Consider the following 26,706-nt stretch of genomic DNA (forward strand, 5'->3'; position numbering starts at 1 on the left):
CCGAGGGTCCTTTAGCCAGGCTTCAGTCAGACAGCCCCAAGCCTAGCAGCTGCCTCTGTGCCCCTCATCTTCCTGTCTCCCTATTCTGCTGACCCTGGAGGGCTGATAGAAAGATCTGGGAAAGAGAAGTTTCAGAGCACTTCCATGGGAAGTCCTGGGTACTGCTGGAAAAACTGAGTGAACCCACCGCCTACCCTCCCCGACCACAGCTGCGAGACATCCCCAAACCCCAAGGTCATTGCACAAACAGGATGATCCCCTTCCAAGGCTAGATGGTGGCTTATGAGCCAGTGCTGAGGATTTGGTTCTTTCTTGAGGCTCTACGTACTCAGCTGAAAGGGAGCCAGAGACACAGAATATGGCCCAGGCTCCAAAGACCAGAAATAATCTAATTTTGTGCCTCCAAGTCTGGGTGACCCCGCTTTGGAGAGGTGGTCAGAAATGCTGCCTCAGCTCCTTCAGGGAGGATCCTGGGGTGAGAAGAGAAGGCTGGATCAGGATCAGACCAAACTCTGCTTTGTGTGGCTGGAGGCTGCTAGGAGGGGCCTGTCCCTTCGCTGCCACAAATCTCTTTGAGTTGGTTTCTGCAGCCACAAACCAAGGAAAGTCATTCTTGGATACTGGGGAAAGGTGAGAGGGGAGGGTCTAGGATGCTGCCTAGAGCTGTTAACAGTGGGAGGGAAGGTAAAGCTGAAGTTTGCACAGATTCTTGCAAGCAAATTGTTAGAGAAAGAGCTTGCTGATGGGCATAAGCTAGATGTGGGTGGCAGTTAACAATGCTGGACTCTAGAAAGACTCAATCTTTTTTTTTTTTGGCCATGTCTGGGAACGTGGAAGTTCCCGGCCCAGGGATCAAACCTGCGCCACAGCTGCAACCCAAGCTGCTGCAGTGACAATGCCAGATCCTTAACCCACTGAGCCTGAAAGGAACTCCTAACAAGCCTCAGTCTTAAGGTTACCCATCTGGCTCTAGTTCAACTCCTGACTTTTTCACATGATGCCCCAGAGCCCCTTTTGTTCTAAGTTAGTGCTTTTTAAACTGTGTCCAACGTAGTGTGTGTGTGTCTGTGTGTATGCATTGCGGGGGGTTCCTTTGAGGGCTAAGGGAGCAGGACAACCCCTCTGCACACCTGACTGCTGACTGCTGGCTGCCCCTGGGGTATCTCAGGTCTCTCTTCCATACCCTGGAGATGCAGGTAAGGGCAGAGGCCATACCATATACTTCTTCCCATGTCCCACCTGCCCAGCATCAGTGCTCTATAAAAATACTTAAATGAATGACTGTCCTTTTTAAAGGCTCTAGTGGGTGACGGGTGGACAGGAAGGGAGGGTCAGTCACCCAGGAGTGTGAAAGAGAACCTAAGCAAATCCCCACTCCCTGCCCCCTCAACTCTTGACTTCTGCCTCCTATTTGCCTCCTTTGTATTCTTCCTCCAGTTGGTGACCTTGGATACCCCCTCGCTCAGTTGAAGGGTTCCCAGGCCTGTGCGACGTGCACGGGCCCCTCCATCAGTCTTGCTGGGGTTTGTGCTCCCGTGCACCCAGAGCAGGCTCTCTGTCCTGTAAGAGCCAAAGCATCTGGCCCAGGACTTGGTCTGGTGAGGCTGGCATTTAACAAATGTTCAGCTTGCATCTCTTGACCCCATTCCCTCAACTGGCGAAAGTCTTCTTTGAGACTCAGGAGCCTGGGATCTCGAGCACACCTGGAGACTTCTTGAGCCAGAGGGCCTCAAGTTCTGTGGCTCCTCCCCTGGAGGGCAGAGGGTGTGGGAGGGGGAAGAGGATCGGGTGGGGAAGGCCAACCAGTGAGGACCAAATGATGGACAGGAAAAACAGGGCCAGAGCAGGACTCTAGCCACACCCTTTTTTTTTTCTCTCCCTTTCAGACTAATAAGGTTTTTTTCTAGATGGGAATAAAAGGTCTCCCCAGACACACCTTTGTCTTGTATACAAATGGGATTCAGTTCTCTTTGATACATAAGCTCCAGAGCCACTGATTAAAGAGCCCTGTATGTGCCCAACCTGCAGGCCACTCCCCAAGGCAGAACTGGGGAGTCTAAGGGAGGGGCTGGGCATGCCTCTGCTGTGGAGAGGCTGTCATGCTGGGGCAGGACCTGGCGGGGGAGTGGGGGCCGCGGGGAGGGAAGGCTTCCTTTACCGAGGGAGTGTGAGAGGCCTCAGAGGGCACCGTTTGTGTTAATTATGTCCTAGTTTCCTAGGCCCCAGAGTTTGCCCCGAGAAGTTGAGGCAGACAAGCCCCCTCCTCCTTGGAAGGACTAAGTCTACCACCTGGGCCCAGCTCCTACATGGTTTTGCACTGGGGGCAGGAGAGGCTGGCCATAGCTAGCACTGGCTTACCTAGGGCTTGGTTAATCCCATGATGCTTTGAGAGAGCCACGAGGAATCCATAGAAGGTCAGTCTCTGAACGTTGCTTAGGACCTCTTTGACAAGTGCTGGGGGTGGGCAGCTAGAAGGGAGAATACAGACGCCAGATTCAAAGGCTGGTGGGTCTAGGTGCTATCTTTTCACCCAAATCTGCAGGCTTAGGAGAATGCCCAGAGCCAAGACCGAGGGACCTGCCTGCCCTGGGAGCCCTAAGACCCCAGGAGCATGGCAGGTCTCCAGGAGCAGGGCCTTGACTGTGGACAGAAAGGCTGGCATGTTCACTAGCTGGTGCTTCACCAGTAGGGGTGGGGAAAGGGCACTAGGCGATGCCTCCTCTAGGAGGAGGCCAAAACTGGCTGCTTGGTCCCCAAGGGGACTTTGTCCTACACACAGTGAATGATTTTTCCTTCTCTCAACAAAGTTAAGACCAGTCTATCTCCTGGCAAGGAGAAGGGGGCCAAGCTGGTCATCTATGGCTGGTCTTGGCCACAGGAAAGCAACCCTGCCTAAGTGAGCCACCCCGGAAGCCTCTCCATCAAAAGCCTGGACCTGGGCAAAGGGCGCTGTTCTAATTTATACTCTGACCATCGAAGGCCCTAGAAGCCCTGGGCCAGTCAGAACAGTCTGCCAGATATCTGTTCCCGGGCCCGCGGTCCCCAGAGCTGAGGTGGGTCTGTGTGTCCATTTCTCACCTGTACTTGTGCCGGTCACACAAGTTTTCCAGGCACTGGCAGAACAGCGACGCCTCCACACCCTCCAACGTGCTGGCCTCGCCCAAGGCAGGCCGCTGGCGGTGCTGCCCGCTGGATGACGTGGGCACAATCACCGTATTGGGGTTCTTGCCTGACAGCAGGTCCTGGTAGATGGCAGCCACGCTCTCCAGGAATTCTGGCACCAGGGGTGGAGGGGCACAGGTCAGGTTGGGGAGGTCACACTCGGTCCCCTCACTGTGTCCTCCCCTCCCTGTGAGCTAGCTCGGTTCCACACCAGCCTCAGTCCTCAGCCCACAGCGTCCTGCAAGCAGGGGCTCCTCGGCCTCGTGCGAGCACCACATGCATGTGAGATGACACTAAGGTGTTTCAGCTCTAATGTCCCCTTCTCTGGCAGTTGTCCCTAGACCAGGTGAGACCCCTAGTACATGCTTTCATGCGCCCTGTACTCCTCTGCAGTGCTCGTCCAAGGAGGGCTTGTCTGTTTAGTCTGCCTCCTTGCTGGGATGGGAGATCTTGCACAAACACCTGGATCATGCCTTGTCAGCCCCCCTGCCCCAGCACCTGGGGCTGTACTTGGAACATAAAGGCTATAAATATCTTTAACATTTTTAGCTTTTTTTTTTTTCTTTTTTCTTTTTAGGGCTACACCTGCGGCGTATGGAGGTTCCCAGGCTAGGGGTCGAATCAGAGCTACAGCTGTTGGCCTACATCACAGCCACAGCAATGAAGGATCCAAACCACATCTGTGACCCACACCACAGCTCACGGCAACGCTGGATCCTTAACCCCCTGAGTGAGGCCAGGGATCGAACCTGCGTCTTCATGGATCCTAGTCGGGTTCATTAACACTGAACCACTATGGAAACTCCCAACAGGAAGGCCTAACATTTTTAACAGAGTGAAAGTGTACACGCTCCTGCTGGTAAGCCCCATCTTGTGAGGCCACCTGTCACTCAAGAAAGCAGGCTGGAACACCAGTGCGCAAGAGCTTGTTAGTTGCAAATTCATTAAACCGTTGAAACTATTTTCAAACGTTGGTAGCTGAGCCCTTGTAGGTAAGCAGTGCCATCTCTCCGCTGATGCGCGGCCGAAGGATTGTGTGCTCAGGCCCCAGGCTGCCGCCCATGCCTGGGAGGGGTGCGAGTAGAGAGCCCGGGGGACAGTGAAAGGAAAAGGTTCTCGGCACACACGGCTGCTTCTTCTCTAGGGCCCCAGAGCTTCAGAGGAATGGGAAGCAGACGTCCGGAGCTGCTAAGAGCAGGTGGCGAGACCCCAGGCTCCAGCCCCTGCCTGCCCAGGCCCTGCGGCCGCCATCAAGAAAACAGAATGTGGCGCCTGGGTGAAGCCAGGGCTGGCTGGGGCCACCACTTGGCAGGAGGGCCATGTCCAGGCTCCAAGGACAGGCTTCTGTTTACTGGAAGAGGCTGTTTTGTTTTTTTTTTAGGGCCGCACCCGCGTGTGGCATATGGAAATTCCCAGGGTAGGGGTCGAATCAGAGCTACAGCTGCCGACCTAGGCCACAGCCAACGAAGGGGGATCCGAGCCTCGTCTTTGACCTACACCACAGCTCACGGCCACACCAGATCCTTAACCCACTGAGAGAGGCTAGGGATACAACCCACATCCTCATGGATCTTAGTCGGGGTCATTACTGCCGAGCCACGACGGGAACTCCTGGAAGAGCCTGTTTTAAACAAGTTTGTTTATGGACAGAGTCAGCGATTTCTAAATCCAGCATTCCATTTGATGCTGCCGTGTGTGAGCTGGTGGGCACTGGCATTTATTCATCTATTTTTATTCCACCTGATCCCAGAAGGGATTTAGGGGCACAGCTGGCGAGCACTGGGGAACAGAGTGGGGGTGTGAAATGGGGCTGGTGGGTGCTTATTAAAAGCTGTGTGGGTGGTAAAATGCATGCTTGCACACATGAATCAGGGCCAGGGAGAGACCTCGGATCACAGTCAGACAGCTGAGTGGCCCAGGGCACTGGCTGTGGAGCGGGCCCTCTGTTCAGGTCTGTGCTCTGCCACTCCTGAGCTCTGCGCCTCTGGCAGCTTAGCTCTGTAAGCTTCTCTCTTAAAGGACCTACCTCTCAGGGCTGTGGTAAGGATTAAGGTGCTTAGCGCCATGCCTGGCACTTCGTAAGTCTTCCATAAATAGTGAATTTATCAGGTGTTGTTACAACAGTGTGTAATGTTGTCATTCTTACTGTCATGATCACTTAAACTGACTTGTTGTGCTCTGGCTGGAAGCACTGTGGTTTTCTGTCTGGGAGGCGTTGGCTCTGCAGATGAACCTTGCGACCACCCTTGAGAACTAGACATCCTGCTAGTGACCAGTGGTGAAGCACACCGCCAAGGGAGGAGAGGAGACGCGCGGGTGCCACACAGATGGAAAGGGCAGCGGGGCGGGAGAGGGAACGCGGTCCGGACAGGAGCCCTGGGGCCCCTGGGAGACTCTCACCTGAGTAGTAAAACTGGATCTGGAAGGCAAGAAGGAAATCTGAAAAAGACATCAAGCAGTCCATGGCATCATCCATGAGCACAATCCTGAGGGGGAAAGAGAGAGAAAATATGAGAGAATGTGGGCGGGGGGAGACGGTGGAGTGAGCCGTTCCTGGGCTCCAGTCTCCCTTGGGACAGCGAGACACTGGGGAGATGGCTCCCCCAAACAAGCTCCTCCCAGTCACCTCACTTCTCCGTCAACTGGGCTCTGCCACCAACTGAACTGACTACACTGTACCAAGGGCAGGCCCACTTCAGTCTCTGTGGCACCAGCTAGTGGAGGGAGCATGGAGAGGGCGCAATTGTAATGCAGCCAAGATTTCTTTTCATATCCTTAAGCAGTAAATCCTTTCATCCTGCAGTGAGGACCATTTAGTTCAGAATAAATACAGCTGATCAGAAAAGGCAAAAAGAACAGCCAAGAGGTTTAAAGGGTCTTGGCAAGAGGCACTGAGATTTAATAAGTTACCAAGGCCCAGAACAGCTACAGGCACCTCCGTCCTGGGACACAGATGGCAGGAAGGGGAGAGGGTACAGTTTGGGGTCTGCACTTGAGAGGGTCAGAGAACACGCCCATCTGTAGCTACTGCCATTGCCACAATCAGCGCTCCTCCGCGCTTCCTCTCACAGGCTGACCACCTCTCAGTTTCTCCTCTCTCTAGTGCTCCCCCTCCACTGCCACAGAAGAAAAGCATGTGACAACTGCAGGGATCAGACCAAGGCCATGTTCACACTCTGCTCAGGGCCTCATCGGAGAGAGGACGGGAAGAGAAGGACCTGAGCACTTGCGGGGCTCTATCCATGTGCCAGGCAGGGTGCCAAACTCATGTACTGATGGGGAGCTGTTTCTGACTGGGCCCTATCTTTCCTATAAAAAATCTTTTTTTTTTTTTTTCTTTCTTTCTTGTATTTTTCTCTCTCTCCACCTCCCTGGGTCAGAGAGTCCCCAGACTGGCAATGGGTTCAGCAGCTCCAGAGAGAGCAGGCATTGCTTACCTCTGGAGAAGGGACTTTAGAGAGAATGTAGTGTGAGTGGTGTCCCTGGGATGGTGCAAGGCAGCTGGCCCTGTGTCAGATCTCCCCGAGGGGCGCAATGGTCCCTACATCTAGTCTTCAGTTGTAATCATTATAACAATAGAAACAGGCACTATTTACTGAGTACTTACTTCATGGCAGGCACTGCACAAGGTATTTAACCTCTGTCAATTAGATTTTATCCCACAACAATCCTAGGAGGCAGGTCTTGTGATTATTCCCATTTTACAGGTGAAAGGTTTTTTTTTTTTTTTCTTTTTATTCCTTCTTACAACCACACCTGTGGCATATGGGAATTCCCGGGGCAGGGGTTGAATTGGAGCTGCAGCTGCTGGCCTACGCTACAGCCACTGCAACATGGGACCCAAGCTGCCTCTGCGACCTACACCACAGCTCATGGCAATGCTGGATTCCCGACCCACTGTGCAGGACCTGGGACCGAACCTGCATCCTCATGTATACTAGTTGGATTCGTTTCCGCTACACCATAATGGGAACTCTTTCGTTGCCTCTTTTAAGATAAAGGTACAGAATATAAACACTAACTTTATTCCCCCTTTAAAAAAATACATTTGATTTACAAGGTTGTGCCAATTTCTACTGTACAGAAAAGTGACCAGGTCACACATATACACATACTCCCTTTCTTATGTTATCTCCCATCATAATCTGTAACAAGAGACTGGGTATACAGTAGGATCTTGTTTAACCATTCTAAATGTAATAGTTTGTGACTATTAACCCCAAACTCTCAGTCCACCCCACTCCCTCCCTTCTCCCTCTTAGCAACCACAAGACTGTACTCTGTCTTTTTTTGGTTTGCAGATAGGTTCATTTGTGCCATATTTTAGATTCCACATATAAGTAAACACTAATATTTTATTTCTTAGTTTTTTAGCTGCATAACTTTATCTTATTCCTCTTCACTTATATCTTAATGCCATAACTGTTTCTCATGTATCTCTTGGGGAAGGAAAAATGCTACCAGAATATAATATTAAAATTCCAATTGGATAAAAATTTAAGGCCAGAATGAGAAAAAGCAATGCTGACAATGGCCACAGGAGGGCGCCCCAACCCCTCCATCAGAGGCTCCTGGGACCAAGCATTGCGCCATAGGCCAAGTAGTGACAGTGTTTCTCATCATCTGAGGAGAACCCAGGCAGGCAAAAAGGAAGAGAAAGGGCACAAAGCCCAGATTCTGATATCTGGATGGAGAGGTGGAGGGAGAGGCAAAAGGGGTACAGAGAGGGCAGGTAGAGGGGGCTGGCATAACAGAGACACCCAAACTGGAAGGAAGAGGGGGCTCTCCCAGAGCCCCAGGGAGGAAGTGCCATCAGCACCTCAAAGGCAGTTCTTCCTAGGCTCAGCAGGGAAGGAAAAGGCCCCAGAGGAGAGAAGGCAGTGACTGTTCCTTCCTGCCCTACTCCCAGGACAGCTAAAACCCCGAATGGCCTGAAGTTAATTACTAGGGAGGAGAGCCGGGCTGAGAACATCCCTAAGCAGGAAACCACCAAGGGGAACCAGAGCCTTTGAAGACTTTACTTGGCTCCTCTTGTTTATCATCAACCTGGGACCCAGTGCTCCTGTTTATAGCACTTACTTCCATTTTCTAGTTCTCTCTTTCCTATTTATTCATTTATTTTACACACACGGTCCCTAACTTAATGATGGTTTGACTTAGGTTTTTTGACTTTATAATAGCGTTAAAGTGATATCGGTAGGAATCATACTTTGAATTTTGAATCTTTTTTTAATTACTCAATGAATTTTATTACATTTATAACTGTACAACGATCATCACAACCAAATTTTATAGCATTTCCATCCCAAACCTCCAACGCATCCCCCCACCCCCCAACCTGTCTCATTTGGAAACCATAAGTTTTCCAAAGTCTGTGAGTCAGTATCTGTTCTGCAAAGAAGTTCATTGTGTCCTTTATTTTTTATTTTTATTTATTTTTTATTTTTTTTTTGTCTTTTTAGGGCCACACCCACAGCATATGGAGGTTCCTAGGCTAGGGGTTGAATCAGAGTTGTAGCTGCTGGCCTTTGCCACAGCCACAGCAACACCAGATCCGAGCTTTGTCTGCGACCTGTGCCACAGCTCACAGCAATACTGGATCCTTAATCCACTGAGCAAGGCCAGAGATTGAACCCTCAACCTCACGGTTCCTAGTTGGGTTCGTTTCCACTGCGTCACGACGGGAACTCCAATTGCGTCCTTTTTTTTAGATTCCACATGTAAATGATAGCATTTGACGTCGGTGTCTAACTGACTGACTGACTGACTTCACTTAGCATAATTTCTAGGTCCATCCATGTTGCTGCAAATACTGTTATTTCTTTCCTTTCAATGGCTGAGTAATATTCCATTGTGTATATGTACCACATCTTCTTTATCCACTCCTCTGTTGATGGACATCTAGGATGTTTCCATGCCTTGGCTATTGTATATAGTGCTGCAATGAACATTGGAGTACATGTATCTTTTCAAGTCATGGTTTCCTCTGGATAGATGCCCAGGAGTGGGATTGCTGGATCAAATGGTAGTTCTATTTTTTTTTTCTTAGGGCCGCACTAGTGGCATGCGGAGGTTCCCAGGCTAGGGGTCAAATCGGAGGTACAGCTGCTGGCCTACGCCACAGCCACAGCAACCTGGAATCCAAGCCGCATCTGCGACCACAGCTCATGGCAATGCCAGATCCTTAACCCACTGAGTGAGGCCAGGGATCAAACCCGAAATCTCATGGTTCCTAGTCGGATTTGTTTCTGCTGCACCACGACGGGAACGCCAGTAATTCTATTTTTAGTTTTCTGAGGAATCTCCATACTGTTTTCCATAGTGGTTATACCAATTTACATTCCCGCCAACAGTGTAATAGGGTTCCTTTTGCTTCACACCCTCTCCAGCATTTACTGTTTGTAGAGTTTTTGATGATGGCCATTTTGGTCAGTGTAAGGTGGTACCCCGTAGTGGTTTTACTTGCATTTCTCTAATAATCAGTAATGTTGAACATCTTTTCATGTGCATTTTGGCCATCGTATGTCTTCTTTGGAAAATTGTCTTTTTAGATCTTCTGCCCATTTTTTGATAGGGTTGTTTGTTTTTTTGGTATTGAGCTGTAGAAGTGAATTTTGAATCTTGATTGGAGTTCCCTTGTGGCTCAGTGGGTTAAGGATCCAGTCTTGTCACTGCAGTGGCTTAGGCCACTGCCCTGGCCCGGGAACTTCCACATGCCGCAGGCTTGGCCAGGAAAAAAAAAAAGGAATCTTGATCTGTTCCTGGCCTCCTGGCCTAGCTGTCACAGTGCACACTCTCTTGTGATGCTGGGCAGCAGCAGCCGCAGCTCCCAGTCAGTCACGGGATCACAAGGGTGAACACAGACAGCCGTCCTGTTTTTCACTTTCAGTACAACGACCAATCAAGTACATGAGATATTCAACACTTTATTATAAAATTAGCTTTATGTTAGATAATCAGCTTTATGTGTAAGTGTTCTGAGCACATTTAAGGTAGGCCGGGCTAAGCTATGATCTTTGGTAGGTTAGGCGTATTAACTGCATTTTTGACTTTTCATATTTTCAATTTACAATAGGTTAGGTTTATCAGGACATAAGCCCATTGTAAATCGAGGAAGATCTGTATCGCAATATAATTAAAATATTACAAATTCACCCTTTAAAAGTGTTTTTTTTAGTATATTCACAAAGTTGTGCAATCACCGCCATCGCCTAATTCCTGAAGTTGTAATTCTTGCTAATCAGCATGCTCCTGAGACAGGCCCTGCCACACCAGGGCTTCCGAGCCAATTGCCATAGCATCTTCCATTCTCAGCTACAGACAGCTATGAATGGGGCCCGCCCTTCCAGCCTCAGAACTGGTCTGCAGCTTTCTACCAGGAGCAGTTCTTGACTATGAACATTCGCACTTTGTTTTTTGCTTTTTCTTTTTTTTGGCTGCGCCTGCAGCATACAAAAGTCCCCAAGCCAGGGACTGAACCTGAGCCACAGCAGTAACCCGAGCCGCAGCAGTGACAAGGCCGAGTCCTTGAGTGCTCGGCCACCAGGGAATTCATTACCCTCTTTTAAGATGGGCAGCCAGGGACGAGTGAAGGCACAGCCATCAGAGGGCAGGAGACCCATCTCTGTGGGAGCAGGGCAGCCCTGCGTGCGCTCTGGTTTTAACCCCCGCTCCTTGGTGGGCTGAGACTTATTGGTCAGGAGGGACAAGCAGGCTAGTTGGGGGAAGCAGATGGTGGCAGGGGCTTTCTTTCTGAGGGACAAGTGGCCAGATCCCAGCAGCACGTATGCACAGGATCAGAGGTTTTCTTGATTGCAAGCAGCGACGTTGGCTGCCAGAAAAGCCAATTGGATCTCAGCTGTCGTTAACAGCAACACTTCTCTGTTCAGCCAGAAACCTGGGAGTCCTTCCTCCTGACACCCTGGAAACTGCCTCCCTTGCCTGCCCCACATCAGTCAGTCGCCAAGTCCTATCGACCCCATTCTGGACATTTCTCTTGAATTTACTTCATTCCACTTCCATGGCCCCATCTGATGCCCACCTCCACCTCTTTTTCCTGGACCACTAAACAACACTCTTGACTCTTTGAATGTCCATATTGTGGGCAGAAAGATCTTTTAAAAATTGCGAATTTGGCCATTTTACGCCTCTCCTTAAAATCCTTCATGGGCTTCTCATTGGCCTTGGAGCAAAGTCTCCCATCCTTATCCTGGCTTATGAGCTGCATGATCTGCCCTCTGCCTCTGCTCACCTCTCTAGACTCACTGGAGGCCACAGGCAGTGTCCCTCACTCCATTCCAGGCACAGATCCTTCAGTTCTTCCTTCCTGCTGCCCCTCAGACGAGCCACCCCGCCCATGACAATGCTCCCGCCCCCATGGCCCTCTCCCCACCTGCTTGCCTGATGCCCACTTGCTCTTCAGGGAGCAGCCACAGGGCACCTCTTTGGGAGGCCCTCCCTGTCTCAGGTGAGGGTGGGCCTGTGCAGTTCTCTGCGGCCTCCTCACACAGTTCTGTCTGCCTTCGCCCCAGACTAGAAAACCCATCAAGGGACACACTGCTGTCTCCCTGCATGCGGCCTGACTCAGGCGCCGGCGTGGTGCAGGGCACACAGGGAGTGCTTGGTAAATACTTGCTGAATGAAGGAAAACACAAACACGTGACTGAGACGGGTCACAGTACCCTTTCATCTTCCACTGGCAAGGTGATCTGACACTACGTTCAGCTCTGGACAGTCCATTTGAGAGAATAAACCCGAATCACGGAATAGGGGGTCAGGGTATAGAGTCTGCACACCAGGATATCAGGCAAATGACTGCCTTTAGACCCTTTAGCCTGGAAGGGAGGACAAAGGAGGAAGTAAGGCCGAGGCCTGACCACTGAAGGGCTGTCCCCGAGGGAGATATCACAGAGATCTAGAGTGCAGCTCTGGATGGCTTTTTCAAGATGCCCAGCTCTGGGATGACGGCTGCTTTGTGAAGCAGCGAGCTGCTTGTTGCTGGAGACATTCAAGCAGAATACATCCCCAAAGTCTGCAAGAGCTGCTTCTAGCTCTGACAGAGTGCCATCCTGAGGGCAGACAGAACAAACGGCTTCTCCTGCTAATATGGCTCTGGAGGAGGAAAAGTTTGCTGTTCAGAGGACTGTGGCTGCAGAAAAGTCTGAAAAACTTACAAAAAGGTGCTTTTAGAAACACCACATGCTGCACTGTCCATCTCCAAACTAATGCTCTGACATAAAAGTTCTGGGCATCTGGTGTTGGAGTCTTGGCAAAACTGTGGGGAAAGGCTGGAAGGAGGCTACAGATCTGCCTTTGCCTTTGGTGACAGGGACAATCCCAGGTTGTAGGCCCTCCAACCCACCGATGGCTCCCTCGCCCTGAACTCCAACTTGCTCCCCCCCGACCCAGGGCTCAAGAGGAGTTTCTTGAAGACAAGGTCATCCACATGTGCCGTTTTCCAGTTGATGGCAGTTGGCTCAACACCCCTTCCTGCCAGAGGCCTTCTGCTAACGTGCCAGCCGCTTCTGACACCTGGAGGAGACGGCCGCTCCTGCTTTGAAGTGGAGCCAGCACTGAGCTGCTGCCAACGGGAGTCCGTACAAATCCATTGGATCATGGAGGGATCCTTGCAGGCCAGGCCTCAGCGCTTGAGAGAGGGCCTCTGGGGGGGAGTAAAGGCACTCGAGTTCAGGCTGGCTCTGAGTAGAACCACGTGGAGGGCGGAGCCCAGGGCAGCGATGGGAATGGAGAAAGAGCACCTGGCTGGGTCTGTGCTAATCCTGAGGGGGCTGGCTGTGTTCTCCCCGATGCTGACTTCCAACAGCTGGGCTGGGCTGGCTGGCTGGGAGGGAAGTGGGTGCCAAGGAAGCAACAGCTTTCAGCCAAACCTGATGACTTGCCAACTTCCTATTCACCCTTAAGGGTCAGTATCTGTGGTCTAGTGGCACAAGCTGTACACTTTATTTTATTTTATTTTTTTGCTGTTCTAGGTAAGCAGACTGGGATCAAAGCCTAGCTCTGGCACTCACTGGCCAAGTTACCTTTTTCTTGGGCAAGGTATGTTTTCTTTCCAAGTTTCAGTTTCCTCATCTGTAAAGAGATAATTATAGTTCCTATTTCACAGAAGTCTTGTGAGGATTCAATACAGTGCCATGCCGTGCCTGTCCTATTGTTATATACTAGCATACAAAATCACTCAAAATAAGTGTTAGCTGCTACCAATAAGTATATTCTAGCTGGTTTCAGGTGGTGGAAGAGCTCAAAATAGCAAATAAAAATATAGCCCAGGGGAAGTGAGTGTTGCCAGCATCCAGCCAGGCAGAGGCTTGCAGGCGGAAGCCAGCTATCCCGTTTCAAGTCCATTCGAGGGAAGCCAGGCCTCAGCCAGGGCCGGAAAGAAGGGCCTCCTTCTATAACTGCTCTTCTTTGAGGAGGTCATCTGAGCAGTGTGGCACATGGGGGCCGCTCAAGTGTGTCCCCAAGTCTGTTTGGTTTCCCAGGGCACCCGCAGGGAAGACACTTCCAACCCTCCTGGGGGCCTATTGCGCTACACTTAGCAAACACCCTGAGTGGGAGAAGGGACAGCGCCACCAGCAGGAAGGTGTTATTGCCGCTAGAGAGCACAGAGCCGCTGCAGGTAGCCAAGGAAACGTGATTAAAGTCAGAGAGACCTGTGTTTGAATCACAGCTCTTTTGCTTCCAGCTTAAAACCCCAGTCAAGTCTCTGAACCTCTGTGTTCTCAGCAAAGTAATCCACTGATCTTACCTCATAGGATTAATATGAGAAGAAAATGCAATGATAGATGTACAGCACTGGCAGAGTGACCCTTACGAATACTAAGTTGTCATCGTAGTGGTTGCTGCCCTCTCTCTCTGGACCCAGCTTCTTAGGCACCACAGGGTAGGTGGGTTTGTTGCACGCTGGGGGTGCAGGCTGGAGCCCCAGGAGAGCCACGACCTGGACCCTCGATGCTGCTTTGAGGGCCTGGACTTGGAGCAGCTTGTATGACACAAGGGTGCTTCCAACACAGTCCAGAAGAGGGGCAATCCCAAGGAAGGGTCAAGGGAAACCTTGACGGCACGTGCAGGAGGTGGCCAGAGTGTAGTTGTGTTCTCACTCATGGCCTCGACGTTAAGACATGGTCCACAGAGGTGCCCCGGGTCTTTCCCAAGAAGCCTTAAAGCTGGGGGCGAACAGTCCCTTGCTCTTTGGATAAACCCAAACCCAGTGCAAGGCCTGTGAGGCATCCTTTCCTCTCCCAGCCCCCAATTCCTCAAACTCCAGGCCTGATGGCTCCTCCCTAAGCAGTTCCCTTACGTCCTTGGAGGCCAGGCTTTTTATTTTCCCTAGTCAGCCTTCTCTCTCACTGCTTCTTCCTTAAATCCTAGCCACCCTTTCCTTTTTTTTTTTTTTTTTTTAATTATTTATTGGAGTTCCTGTTATCAGGATCCTTGTTGTCTCTGCAGTGCTGCAGGTTTGCCTGGCAACTTCCATATGCCGCGGGTGTGGCCAAGAATTATTTATCATTATTATTCTTTGGATGTGCCCGAGGCATGCAGAAGTTCCCAGGCCAGGGATTGAACCTGCGCCACAGTAGTAACCAGAGCCACTGCAGTGACAATGCAGGATCCCCAACCCACTAAGCCACCAGGCAACTTTTTTTTTTTTCCTTCTCAGTTTTGCTTTTTTTTTTTTTGGTTTTTAGGGCCGCACCTGAAGCATACGGAGGTTCTCAGGCTGGGGTCTGAATCGGAGCTACAGCTGCCAGCCCACGCCATAGCCACAGCAGCGCGGGATTCAAGCCACATCTGTGACCTACACCTCAGCTCATGGCAACGCCAGATCTGAGCAAGACCAGGGATTGAACCTGCAACCTCATGGTTCCTAGTGAGATTTTTTTCTGTTGTGCCACGACAGGAACTCCATGAGATGTGCCAGTGTTGATGGATATATTTATCTCCCTGTATCCATGTGAGCTGCTGTACAGAATCCCACAGAAAGGAGAAAACACACTGTCCTTTCTACTGCACAGGGGCAGGGAGAGTGTTCTACTGATAGCTATTATAAACAATGCTGCATGTTTCCTTATAACCAGGCACACCTCCTGAATTTTTCAAGATTTGCCCAAATTGCTTTGAAGTGATTATACCAATTTACACTCCCAACAGCAGTTTATGAGAGTTCCCACTATTCCACATGCTCACTAATGCTTGTATTATCTCTTTGAAATTTTTGCCAATTGGATGGGTGTGCAGTGGTATCTCAATTTAATTGGCATTTCCCTGATTACTGGTGAGTTTGGCCACAAAACTATGCCCAACTATGTATTATCTACCTGTAACTTTGGGCTACTTGCTACTGAGACTCTTTATCTTTTTCTTTTCTTTTTAGGGCCACATCCACTGCATATGGAAGTTCCCAGGTTAGGGGTCAAATCGGAGCTGCAGCTGCTGGCCTGTCCCATAGCCACTGCAGCTCAGGATCCAAGCCACGTCTGCAAACTACACCTCAGCTCACGGTAATGCTGGTCCTTAACCCACTAGCGGGGCAGGGATCCAGCCTGTGTCCTTAGGGATACTGGTCGGGTTCATTACCGCTGAGCCACAGCAGGAACTCTCTTCATCTAGGAGTTCTTCATAAACAATTACTGAAACAATTACTGAGAATGAAAAATCTTGCAGACTATTCGGTTGTTAGTTAAATACACAGAAAATATCTTTTTCTAGTCTCTGGCTTGTCTTTCAACTTTGTTTATAGTATCTTTTGTTGCATAGAAAATTTTCATCTTAATTCTCCAGTGGTCTGTTGGGGTAGGGTTCAGCACTTGCACTGTTGTGGCCAGGCTACAATTTGCCATGAGGGAATTTGAGCTTCCTAGCAGATGATTCCCCTGTCTCTAGAATGTCAGCTCCACAAGGGCAGGGGCAGTTTTGCATTTTATACTTAGGTCTGTTATCTATATGAAATTGACTTCTGAAGTAGGGATCTGAAGTAGGGATTTAATTTTATTTTATCCTATATGGATAAACAATTTCCCCACCACTACTGACTGAATCATCCTTTTCCCCACTGCTCCACAATACTACCTTTTTACAAATATCATGCTTTTATAAATGCAAGGTTCTCTTCTGGCCTGTCTAGTGTGACCCATTTGTCTGTTCTTACCCTAGTACCATACCATCTTAATTATGATGGCCTTATAACATAAGAAGTTGATAGAGAAAGTTCATCTCTCACTAATCCTTCAGGTCCCAGACTCAACCTCTCTGCCTTATTTGTAAAAGCTTTTCATGATTCCCCAGGTTAGGGTGGGTATCATGTTTTTACATCCCTACAGCACCCAGTTCTTCATTTATTTTAAGTCTGCTGCTCTGTAATTTTGTAAGTTCTTCAAGGGGTGGAATAACATTTGTTTTGCTCCCTGTCATAGCTCCTCCACAAGCATAATGACTGGCACATAGCAGGTCCTCAGTAAATATTTGGTAAATGAAAGAATGGGGAAGGAGGGGATAGTCTGTTTAGGTGAAAGATCTTTTGGGGCAACAGAACTGCCTCATGGTAGATCAGATCTGGGAAGGAGACTATGCAGAAGGATACTGCAGTGAGTGGAGAGGTGTAAAGAAAGACACCAAGAAAGCATGAAACTATATCCTCAGGGCATGGTATGAGGTCTGGCAGATAGTTGGTGCTCAGTAAAAATGTGAAAAATGAATATAGGATGAAGTATCACTCCCCAGTTATTAATTATAATAGGTAATATTTTCTGAGGGGGTTGTGACAGGTATTTTACATGCCTTATCTCATTTAATCCTAAAAGCAACTCTATGAGACAGGTGCCATTATTTATTTCTTTTGGCCATGCCCACAGCATGCAGAAGTTTCTGGGCCTGGAGTTCCCGTCGTGGCGCAGTGGTTAACGAATCCGACTAGGAACCATGAGATTGCGGGTTCGGTCCCTGCCCTTGCTCAGTGGGTTAACGATCCGGTGTTGCCGTGAGCTGTGGTGTAGGTTGCAGACGCGGCTCGGATCCCGAGTTGCTGTGGCTCTGGCGTAGGCCGGTGGCTACAGCTCCGATTCAACCCCTAGCCTGGGAACCTCCATATGCCGCGGGAGTGGCCCAAGAAATAGCAACAACAACAACAACAAAAAAAAAAGACAAAAAAAAAAAAAAAAGACAAAAAAAAAGAAGTTTCTGGGCCAGGGATTGAACCTGCGCCAAAGCAGTGACCTGAGCTGCTGTAGTGACAATGCCAGACCCTTAGCTTGCTGTGCCACAAGGGAACTGTGACAGGTGCTATTATTATTTCCACTTTAAAGATGAAGAAACTCGGAGTTCCCTTTGTGGCTTAGCAGAAATGAACCCGACTAGTACTCATGAAGATTTGGGTTCAATCCCTGCCCTCATTCAGTGGGTTACGGATCTGACATTGACGTGAGCTATGGTGTAGGTCGCAGATGTGGCTTGGATCTGGCACTGTTGTGGCTGTGGCGTAGACTGGAGGCAGCAGCTCTGATTCAACCCCTAGCCCGGGAACCTCCATATTCTGCGGCCCTAAAAAGCAAAAAAGAAGAGGAAGAAACTGAGTCTCAGAGGAGTTGCTAAGGTCACAAGCTTGTGAGTGAAGGAGGCGAGATCTGAATCCAGGGCTATCTGGCTCCAGTATCTGAGTCCAACACCATTGGGTCATCCCATCTTAGTGACACAGGGACCAGCTGGAAAACAACACTCTTAAAGGAGGACGAATTGTTATGCCTAAAACTGCTATCTTAGCATTTACGTGCTTTCCAAGCACGTAATATGTACTCAGCATATAACCACGATAAAAGAGCTTTTCCTATTAAACATATATTACTCACCAGGAAATCTGGCTTTCAGTGAGGGAGAAGTGAGTTAAATAGTGTTTCAGAGGACAAGAGAAGGAAATGCAATTCCTTTTAATACAATCAATATTAAAATGCCTGAATGAGATTGGTAGGCAATGCTCCAAAGCAGCGGTTCTCAAAGTGTGGTTCCAGACCACGAACATCACCTGAGGACCTGTGGGAAATGTGAATTCTTTTTTTTTTTTTTTTTAAGGGTGTTTCTTTTATTTTTTTTATTTTATTTTTTTTTCTTTTCCTTTTTTTTTTTTTTTTTTTTTTTTTTTTTTTTTTTTTTTGGTCTTTTTGCTATTTCTTTGGGCCGCTCCCGCGGCATATGGAGGTTCCCAGGCTAGGGGTCTAATCGGAGCTGCAGCCACTGGCCTACGCCAGAGCCACAGCAACGCGGGATACGAGCCACTTCTGCAACCTACACCACAGCTCACGGCAACGCGGGATCGTTAACCCATTGAGCAAGGGCAGGGACCAAACCCGCAACCTCATGGTTCCTAGTCGGATTCGTTAACCACTGCGCCACGACGGGAACTCCAAGGAAATGTGAATTCTTGAGCCCCACCCCAGACCCACTGACCTCTGAGGATGGGGCTGGGCTACATGAAGTCGAACAAGTTCCTGCAGATGACTCTGATGAGCACTCAAGCTGGAGAACCACTGCTTTAAATCTTTGCCCCTGGAGAGCAGCTTCCCAACCCTGTGTCATCTGGCCTTGAATGCGTTACAGGTGTGATGGTCCCCCTGGCTCAGCTGGGAGGCGGCAAGAGCCTGTCCCTACCCTACTTTTTGTTATATATTATTTTCTGAGTGTTGTGAAGAGAAAAAAAGGCCAGGAAACACTTCCTTAGGGAACCCAGGAACTTCTCACTTATTAAAAAAGAATCTGGTAATAATAATAATAATACCAACATTAGTTTAACAGCAAGAAACTATTTTTTTTTTTTCTCTTTTGGCTGCCCCGCAGCATATGGAATTCCTGGGCCAGGGACCAGATCTGAGCCACAATGCCAGATCCTCAACCCACTGTGCCAGGTTGGGGATCGAAATCCAGAGACACCACTGATCCAGTTGAGCCACAGTAGGAACGCCAAGAAAGTATTTACTGAATGTCTATAATGTGTTAAGCAACTTACATATGTTTTTTTGGTTGAAATCTTACAGTTACCCTATGAGTTGGTTATTATTATTAGCCCCATTTTATAGATATTGGAACAAGACTTAGAGAAGTTAGGAGAGATCCTCAAGGTGATCGAGTTAATAGAGCACAGGTGGCGTGTACATCTTGGTCTGCCTAACCCCATGATACCTGTGCTCTTATAGGTCAAGGGTGATACCACTGCTTCTAACAATGAGCGTTTGCTCTGTGCCAGGTATTGTTTTAAGCACATCACATGCTTCTTCAGTGATTACAACTATGATTATTCTCACTTTACAAATGAGGAAACTGAAGCTCAAAGCAATTAAGTAACTTTCCCGAGGGCATACGCTGGTACATTGTGGAAACAGGATTTGAACTCAAGAAGTTCAGCTCTGGTTGAATGCTCTTAACCTTCAGGAAAGCCTCCATGCAGGATGGATACAGGGATGCTATGGTGACTGTTTAGGGATAGAACCATGTGAGAACTCCCACCACTGCAGCAGTGTGTGAGGTGGAGGGGCTCTCTGGCTGTGGGGTCATGGAGTCTGCTCTTTTCTTTCCTGTGTCTCCAGCTCACACCTGCTGCTCGAGGCCCTGGCCATGGTGCCTGCAGCACATAAGTCAGGTGCATGTGGGGCTTCCCTGCCCCTGAGCAGGCTCTGGTCTACAGCTGCCTGTGGACTACATTCTTTGATGCACACATCATCAGAGACAGAGCCTCCTTCTGCAGCCTGTCCCTAGACCTCAGGGCCATGAATAAAGTTAGCCCAGCAGTGACATGGGAGAGGGCAGTGCCTCTTCTAGTCATAGGAACGGCCTTGGAGGCCTAACCACCCCCATTTGCAATTCTGGTCCAAAGCCTGGGCTTGTGTATGAGGAAGCTGGGATCCTGACCTTCAGGACATGATGAGAACAGCTTAGACAATCGGGGTGTGTGTGTGTGTGTGTGTGTGTGTGTGTGCGCACTTTCTGGGATGGACACAATTTCCACACACACTCCAGCTAGAGTGGAGTGGGAAAGAGTGGTACTGGGGAGGTGGGGTCGACGCAGAAGCCCGGGTCCTGAATTCGTCTCTAATTTTGCAGCCAGTATCCCGGGGCTCACCATGGGCCCTTCTGCTGTTTACACTGGCATTTCTGTAATTCCCTCACATTCCCTGCTACCGGCTGGACTGGCTACCATGCTGTCTCCTCCTCAAATGGAACGTCTGAAGTTTCTCTCCAACAGTAGGCCTCTGGGTGAGGAGCGGTGAGCTTCTGCCACAGCTATGGGAATGTCACTCCTTGGTATCAATGATTGTAAGGGTCTGTGGATTTTAGAGGATTCGATTCCTTCTTACCTGAATCTTGTGGTGCTTACATACAACAGACTGTCTGGAAGGGTCTGGGAGATGGGGCAAAGGAAAAACGGGGCTGTTGGGGTAGAAAATCTTACAGAAGGTTCACTGCCTACTTTTCAGGAATGGGAAACGAGGATGTGGGCTACTGTGGAGTGATTGAAACCAAGGTGGCCAGTCACAAAGTGGTGGCAGGCTGGGATCAAGACCCAAAGGACTCTTTTCTTCTTCTCCTTCTTTTTAAAATTTTATTGGAGGATAGTTGACTTAAAATGTTGTGTTAGGTTCAGGTGTCCAGCAAAGTGAATCAGTTCTACACATACAGACATCCATTCTTTTTCAGATTGTTTCTTCATGTAAGTTATTAGAGAATATTGAGTAGATTTCCCTGTGCCATTATGTAGCAGGTCCTTGTTGGTTGTCTATTTTATACGTAGTAGTGTGTATATGTTAATCCCAAACTCCAAATTTATCCCCCCTTCCCATTTCCCCTTTGGTAACCGTAAGTTTGATTTCCAACTGTTTCTATTTCGTAAATAAGTTCTTTTGTATCATTTTTATTAGGTTACACATATAAGCGATAGCATATGATATTTGTCTTTGAATTACAACTTAGTATGATAATCTCTAGGTCAACCATGTTGCTGCAAATGGCATTATTTCTTTTTTTAAGGGCTGAGTAATATTCCACTGAATATATGTACCACATTTTTTTTTCTTTTTGCCTGAGCCCACGGCATGTGGAAGTTCTGGGCTAGGTGCTGAACCCGAGCCACAGCAGTGACAATACCAAATTCCTTAATTGCTAGGCCACCAGGGAACTCCTACCACATCTTCTTGATCCACTCCTCCGAGGATGGACATTTAGGTTGTTTCCATGTCTTGGCTATTGTAAATAGTGCTGCAATGAACATTGGGGTTCATGTATCTTTTTGTTTTTGCTTTTTAAAAAATGTTTTATTTATTTCTTTTTCTTTTTTTTTTAGGGCCACACCTGCGGCATATGGAGGTTCCCAGACTAGGGGTCAAATTGGAGCCACAGCTGCTGGCTTACACCACAGCCACAGCAACACAGGATCCAAGCTGCATCTGTGACCTACACCACAGTTCACGGCAAAACTGGATCCTTAACCCACTGAGCAAGGCCAAGGATTGAACCCGCATCCTCATGGATACTAGTCAGGTTCATTACCGCTGAGCCACGACTGCTGCCTCCTCATTTATTTTAAATGTCCAGAATATGCAAGTTTATAGAGACAAAAAGTGGTTGCCTAGGGCTTGAGAGGATGGGGGAGGGACTGAAGAGTAATGGTTTTCTTTTTTAGGGTAATTAAAATGCTTTATAATTGACTGTGGTGATGGGGGGACATGAATATACACTGACATCTGAACAACCTGGGTTTCAACTGCACAGGTCCACTTATATGTAGATTTTTTTTCAATAGCAAATACGTGATCCGTAGTTAGTTAAACCCGCGGATGCCAAACCTGCGGATCTGGAACTGTGTATATGGAGGGACTGTGGTGTGGAGAGTGGACTCTAAAGTTATACTCAGATTTTTGATCGCACAGTGAGTTGGTGCCCCAACCCCCCTCCTTCTTCACTGGTCAATTCTACTCTGTGAATATACTTGATTGATTGACTTAGGGAAGCTGGGAGTTTAAAAAAATTATTATTAAGGCTTTACTCTTTTAGAGTAGTTTTAGGTTCACAGTGAAGTTAAGAGAAAGGTGCAGAGCCCCCCATTATCAACATGCCCCACCAAAGTGATACCTTTGTTACCATCGGTGAGCCTACACTGACACTACATCACCCAAATGCCACAGTTTACATTACGGTTCCCTCTTGGTGGTGTACGTTCTGTTGATCTGGAGAAATGTCTAATGACACGTATCTGTCACGTACAATACAATACAGAGTATTTTCCTAAAAATCTGCTGTTCTAGCATGTTTCAGAAAACAAGATTTTTGTTACACTTCCATTTGCTGCCTTAGCTCAGATTTTCAGTTAAATAAGTAAAAGTTAACTGAGGCATAGCCCAACGACCTCATTTGGTTAAAAAATGTGAATGACTGTGAAACCAAACACAGAAATTAGAGGGTTCTAACTATTTCTTCCAAGTCTTCCTGGTTCTGGGCTCATCTTGAAAACCTTTTAACATAAATAATACAATTTATCCCTCCCTCAGTTGGGCTTTATCACCTTCATGCTTTCCAATCTCTAACCTCAACTCCCTCTATCACGAGTCGCTACCCACGCTTGCCCCACATTTTCTCAGAATATCCTCTAGGGATATTTCTGTGTGTGTGTGTGTGTGTGTGTGTGTGTGTGTGTGTGTGTGTGTGTGTGTGTGTGTGTGTTTGCCTCTTCATTTCACCCCCACCCCAACTCTATCTGCAGATCCTAAGTCTCCCCACAGAAACCACCAAGGATCACTTGGCTTCTTTTTGGAAATGTGGAAAGTGAGTATTACGTTTTTGGGCAAATCCCAAATAGACCCCTCTCCAGATGCCAGCGTCTTCCACATCAGTTTTATCTGCCTCTAATGGTGTGTTTGTCTGTACACATTTCAGGTTTCTCTAAGAATCCCGGGCCAAAGAGGGGGCTGCGATGCCTTGCAGAGCCTGGGAGACATACCTGGCCGCTTTCTGGGTGAGCTCCAGCGGGAAATCCGGGCACAGCAATTGCAGCAAGCAGTGATATTCCTTCATGGTCAGCAGATCTGGAGTGGAGATGGAGAGGAGCACATTTGAAGCCACTGTTGTCTTTTTGGTTGTTTCACGGGTTTGAGGCTTACTCTTGGTAAAGCTGCTCTTTTAAAGGTGCATCAGTGTTAAGGCTGTGTTAGCCACTAATCCTCCAAGGGTGAGATTTTAAGATTAATATTTCTACAAAGTTTTTCCTGGATGGGAAGGCGTCAAGCTATAACATTTTGGGCAAAGGAGTGTCACAGGTTTGAAAGATGGTCAGGTGAGAAAGGGGCGTTAGAGGGGTACCTTTATTAGCCTTCTTAGCTTGGTTTTCCTTGTGTATGAAACCCCAAAAGAATGAGTCATTTCAAAACTGGCTAAATTTGCCGAAATTCTCTGGCATGGTAACATGTACCGCAACATGCCCAAAGACCATCCACAGAATATCTGGAAGCAGTACTAAGGCAAATGCAGTCTTACAACATATGGAGGAGGAGAATACGGCAGAGCAACCCACAGACCTAATGACCCTGTCATCCACTATTGTGCAGGCTGGCTTCTTTGGGATGCTACACACAAATCCAGTCATGTTATCATAAGAAGCCAAGTTGAGAGTCCAAGATATACACTCAAGGCAGCCAAATGACTCCTGATAACAGAAGTAGTGCTTTGGGAGAGATGAGCCAGTACTAGGCTCTGTGGCCCAGGGGAAAATCCAGAGAGGTAAATTGCAGGGAGGTTTATAGAATGCCAAGGGAGAGGAAAGACACTGACGCTTAAAAGTTGCCTTGTCACTGCGTGCACCAAAGCCAAAAGATTTTAGATCAGTCAGGCTGCTGCAGTCCGCAAGTATCCCATACCCAAAGCTGTTGGAACATGGAAGGGCGTGGAAAGCAGATCAAGCAACCTGGAAGCCCTGCTAACTGGGAGTCTGAGTGAGGGAAGGGGATCCAGAGGGCAGGGCTGCATTTGGGGAACAAAGATGATGATCACAGGCCCTTGGTTTCTTTGGACCTAAGTTAGCTCAAGCCACAGGAATCCGCATCTCCTGCTCCTGCGAGTTTGGTTGATGCTTTTCCAAGACAAAAACCCCAAATCGCCAGGGACAGGCCTGGGTTCCTACTACTTTTTCATCAAAGCTCAACTCAAGGTGGGGGCATAGAGTTAGACTAACCACACTGCCAAAGTCAAGGACACCAAAGCAACAGACTCAGTGTCAATGTAGGTCAAAGGATCAAGATGGCTTTTGTGGCCTTGCCTTGGCCACAGTGGGGTGTGCACTTTCCCCCTCCTCGCTCGCCTGACCTCCAGCACAGCCTAGGAGGAGGTTTTATTCTTCAAGGGAAGGAGTGACAGCCACACGTGGTCTCACAGACTTGGGGCGAGGGACAGGAAAGGAAGGGAGAAAAGCCACAGAATTGAATGTGTCCCCCACTTTATTCTCCCTCCAGAACTCCCCGTATAGAGAGGAATGAGTTCTGACGGAATTAAACAAGGGGAAGTTCTTCTTCTTCTTCTTCTTTTTTTTTTTTTTTTTTTTTTGTCTTTTTGCCATTTCTTGGGCCGCTCCCGAGGCATATGGAGGTTCCCAGGCTAGGGGTCCAATTAGAGCTGTAGCTGCCGGCCTATATCACAGCCACAGCAACACAAGATCTGAGCCACGTCTGCAACCTACACCACAGCTCATGGCAACACCGGATCCTTAACCCACTGAGCGAGGCCAGGGATCGAACTCGCAACTTCATGGTTCCTAGTCAGATTCGTTAACCACTGAGCCATGATGGGAACTCCCTAAACAAGGGGAAGTTCTATCTTTGAATCAAGAATGCTTTTCTAGGTTAAGCTTCTGCGGATGGATCTGATACCATTCTTAGGGGATCAGAGTATTTCTCAGTTATTCATATTCATTCCCTCAAATTATCTACAAGATGTCCTTGGGAAGACACACAGGGTGAAGGAAGATGAGAAGCTGAGAGAGAGAGAGAGAGAGTGAGTTGCATGAACCCCACATTTAATCAACAAAGACAATAATGGGAATCAGTCTCAGCCACCTGGTTTCTAGATCCTCAGCTCTCTTTAGGTTCCTTTTTTTTTTTTTTTTTTTTATCTTTTTCTTTTTTGGCTGTCCCCACCACATATGGATTTCATGGGCCAGGGATCAGATCTGAGCTGCAGTTGTGATCACTGCGCAGGGCCAGGGATCGAACCTACATCCCAGGGCTCAAGAAATGCTGCAGATCCTGTTGCGCCACAGTGGGAACTCCTTTCCTTAGGTTCTTGATTTTCTAACTCATGTACTTCAAATACTTGCTTTCTAAGGACAAAAGAATGACTTACCAAAATAATTTTACGTTTCTTCAATGGAATAATGGTTCTTAGAAATACTAAATATGTCAGAAAAACAGAATACATACTGTTTACCACCTTTTTTTTTTTTTTTGTCTTTTTGTCTTTTTTGTTGTTGTTGTTGTTGTTGCTATTTCTTGGGCCGCTCCCATGGCATATGGAGGTTCCCAGGCTAGGCGTTGAATCGGAGCTGCAGCCACCGGCCTACACCAGAGCCACAGCAACGCGGGATCCGAGCCACATCTGCAACCTACACCACAGCTCACGGCAACGCCGGATCCTTAACCCACTGAGCAAGGGCAGGGACCGAACCCGCAACCTCATGGTTCCTAGTCGGATTCGTTAACCACTGCGCCACGACGGGAACTCCTACCACCTTTTTTTTTTTTCCACTTTTTTTTTTTCTTTTCTTTTTTAGGGCAGTACCTATGGCATATGGAAGTTCCTGGGCTAGGGGTCAAATTGAAGCTGCAGCTGCTGGCCTACACCACAGGCACAGTCACAATCACATGGGATCCGAGCCTCATCTGCAACCTACACCACAGCCTGTGGCAAGGTTGGATCCTTAACCCACTAATTGAGGCCAGGGATCGAACCCACATCCTCATGGATACTAGTCATGTTTGTAACCCACTGAGCCACAGTGGGAACTCCCCTGTTCACCACTTCTGGAACTTGACTTTCCCAAATGTAAAGTGAGGAAGACAGATAAAGAGATAATAAAAGTGCTGTCAACTAAACAAGTCTGGCCTCCTTAACTGGAAGACAGCAGTTCTACTTCTATTAAAGCAGAGGTGAGACAATACCAAGGCCAGATGATTTCAAGGGAGAGGCATCTGTTACAGGAAGACACTCCTGGGTTGTACAGTGGGTATTTGGGAGAATGGTGAGTGGTAAGACTTGTTCTAAAATCAGAACGTTGATGAGCAAATGCGAGTTGTCCTCCTACTGTCCCTCAGGCAGAGAGACAAAATCTTCTTCAAATCTTGGCTCTCCAATTGCCCAGGTAGGCAACCTTGGGCAAATTGCTCAACCTCTCTAAATCTCAGTTTCTCATTGGTAAAAGGGGAATGATGATACCTACCTTCCAGGGTTGAAGTCAAGATTAAAAGAGATGATGTCTATAAAGTGCTAAGCAGAATGTCTAGAACATAT

General features: G+C 48.3%; 1 protein-coding gene across 3 annotated transcripts in view; it reads right to left on the reverse strand.

Moving 5' to 3' along the window:
* The window catches only part of C2H11orf49 (chromosome 2 open reading frame, human C11orf49), a 205,477-nt gene that overhangs the window by 2,547 nt on the left and 176,224 nt on the right, over positions 1-26,706 (reverse strand). For all 3 annotated transcript variants that reach the window (NM_001244835.1, XM_005660916.3, XM_013994338.2), the window contains 4 exon segments: positions 2,359-2,468; positions 3,079-3,274; positions 5,563-5,648; positions 23,153-23,237. In NM_001244835.1, coding sequence (NP_001231764.1) covers positions 2,359-2,468; positions 3,079-3,274; positions 5,563-5,648; positions 23,153-23,237 — 477 coding nt within the window.

This window comes from Sus scrofa, chromosome 2, assembly GCF_000003025.6.
Source record: "Sus scrofa isolate TJ Tabasco breed Duroc chromosome 2, Sscrofa11.1, whole genome shotgun sequence".
NCBI lineage: Eukaryota > Metazoa > Chordata > Mammalia > Artiodactyla > Suidae > Sus > Sus scrofa.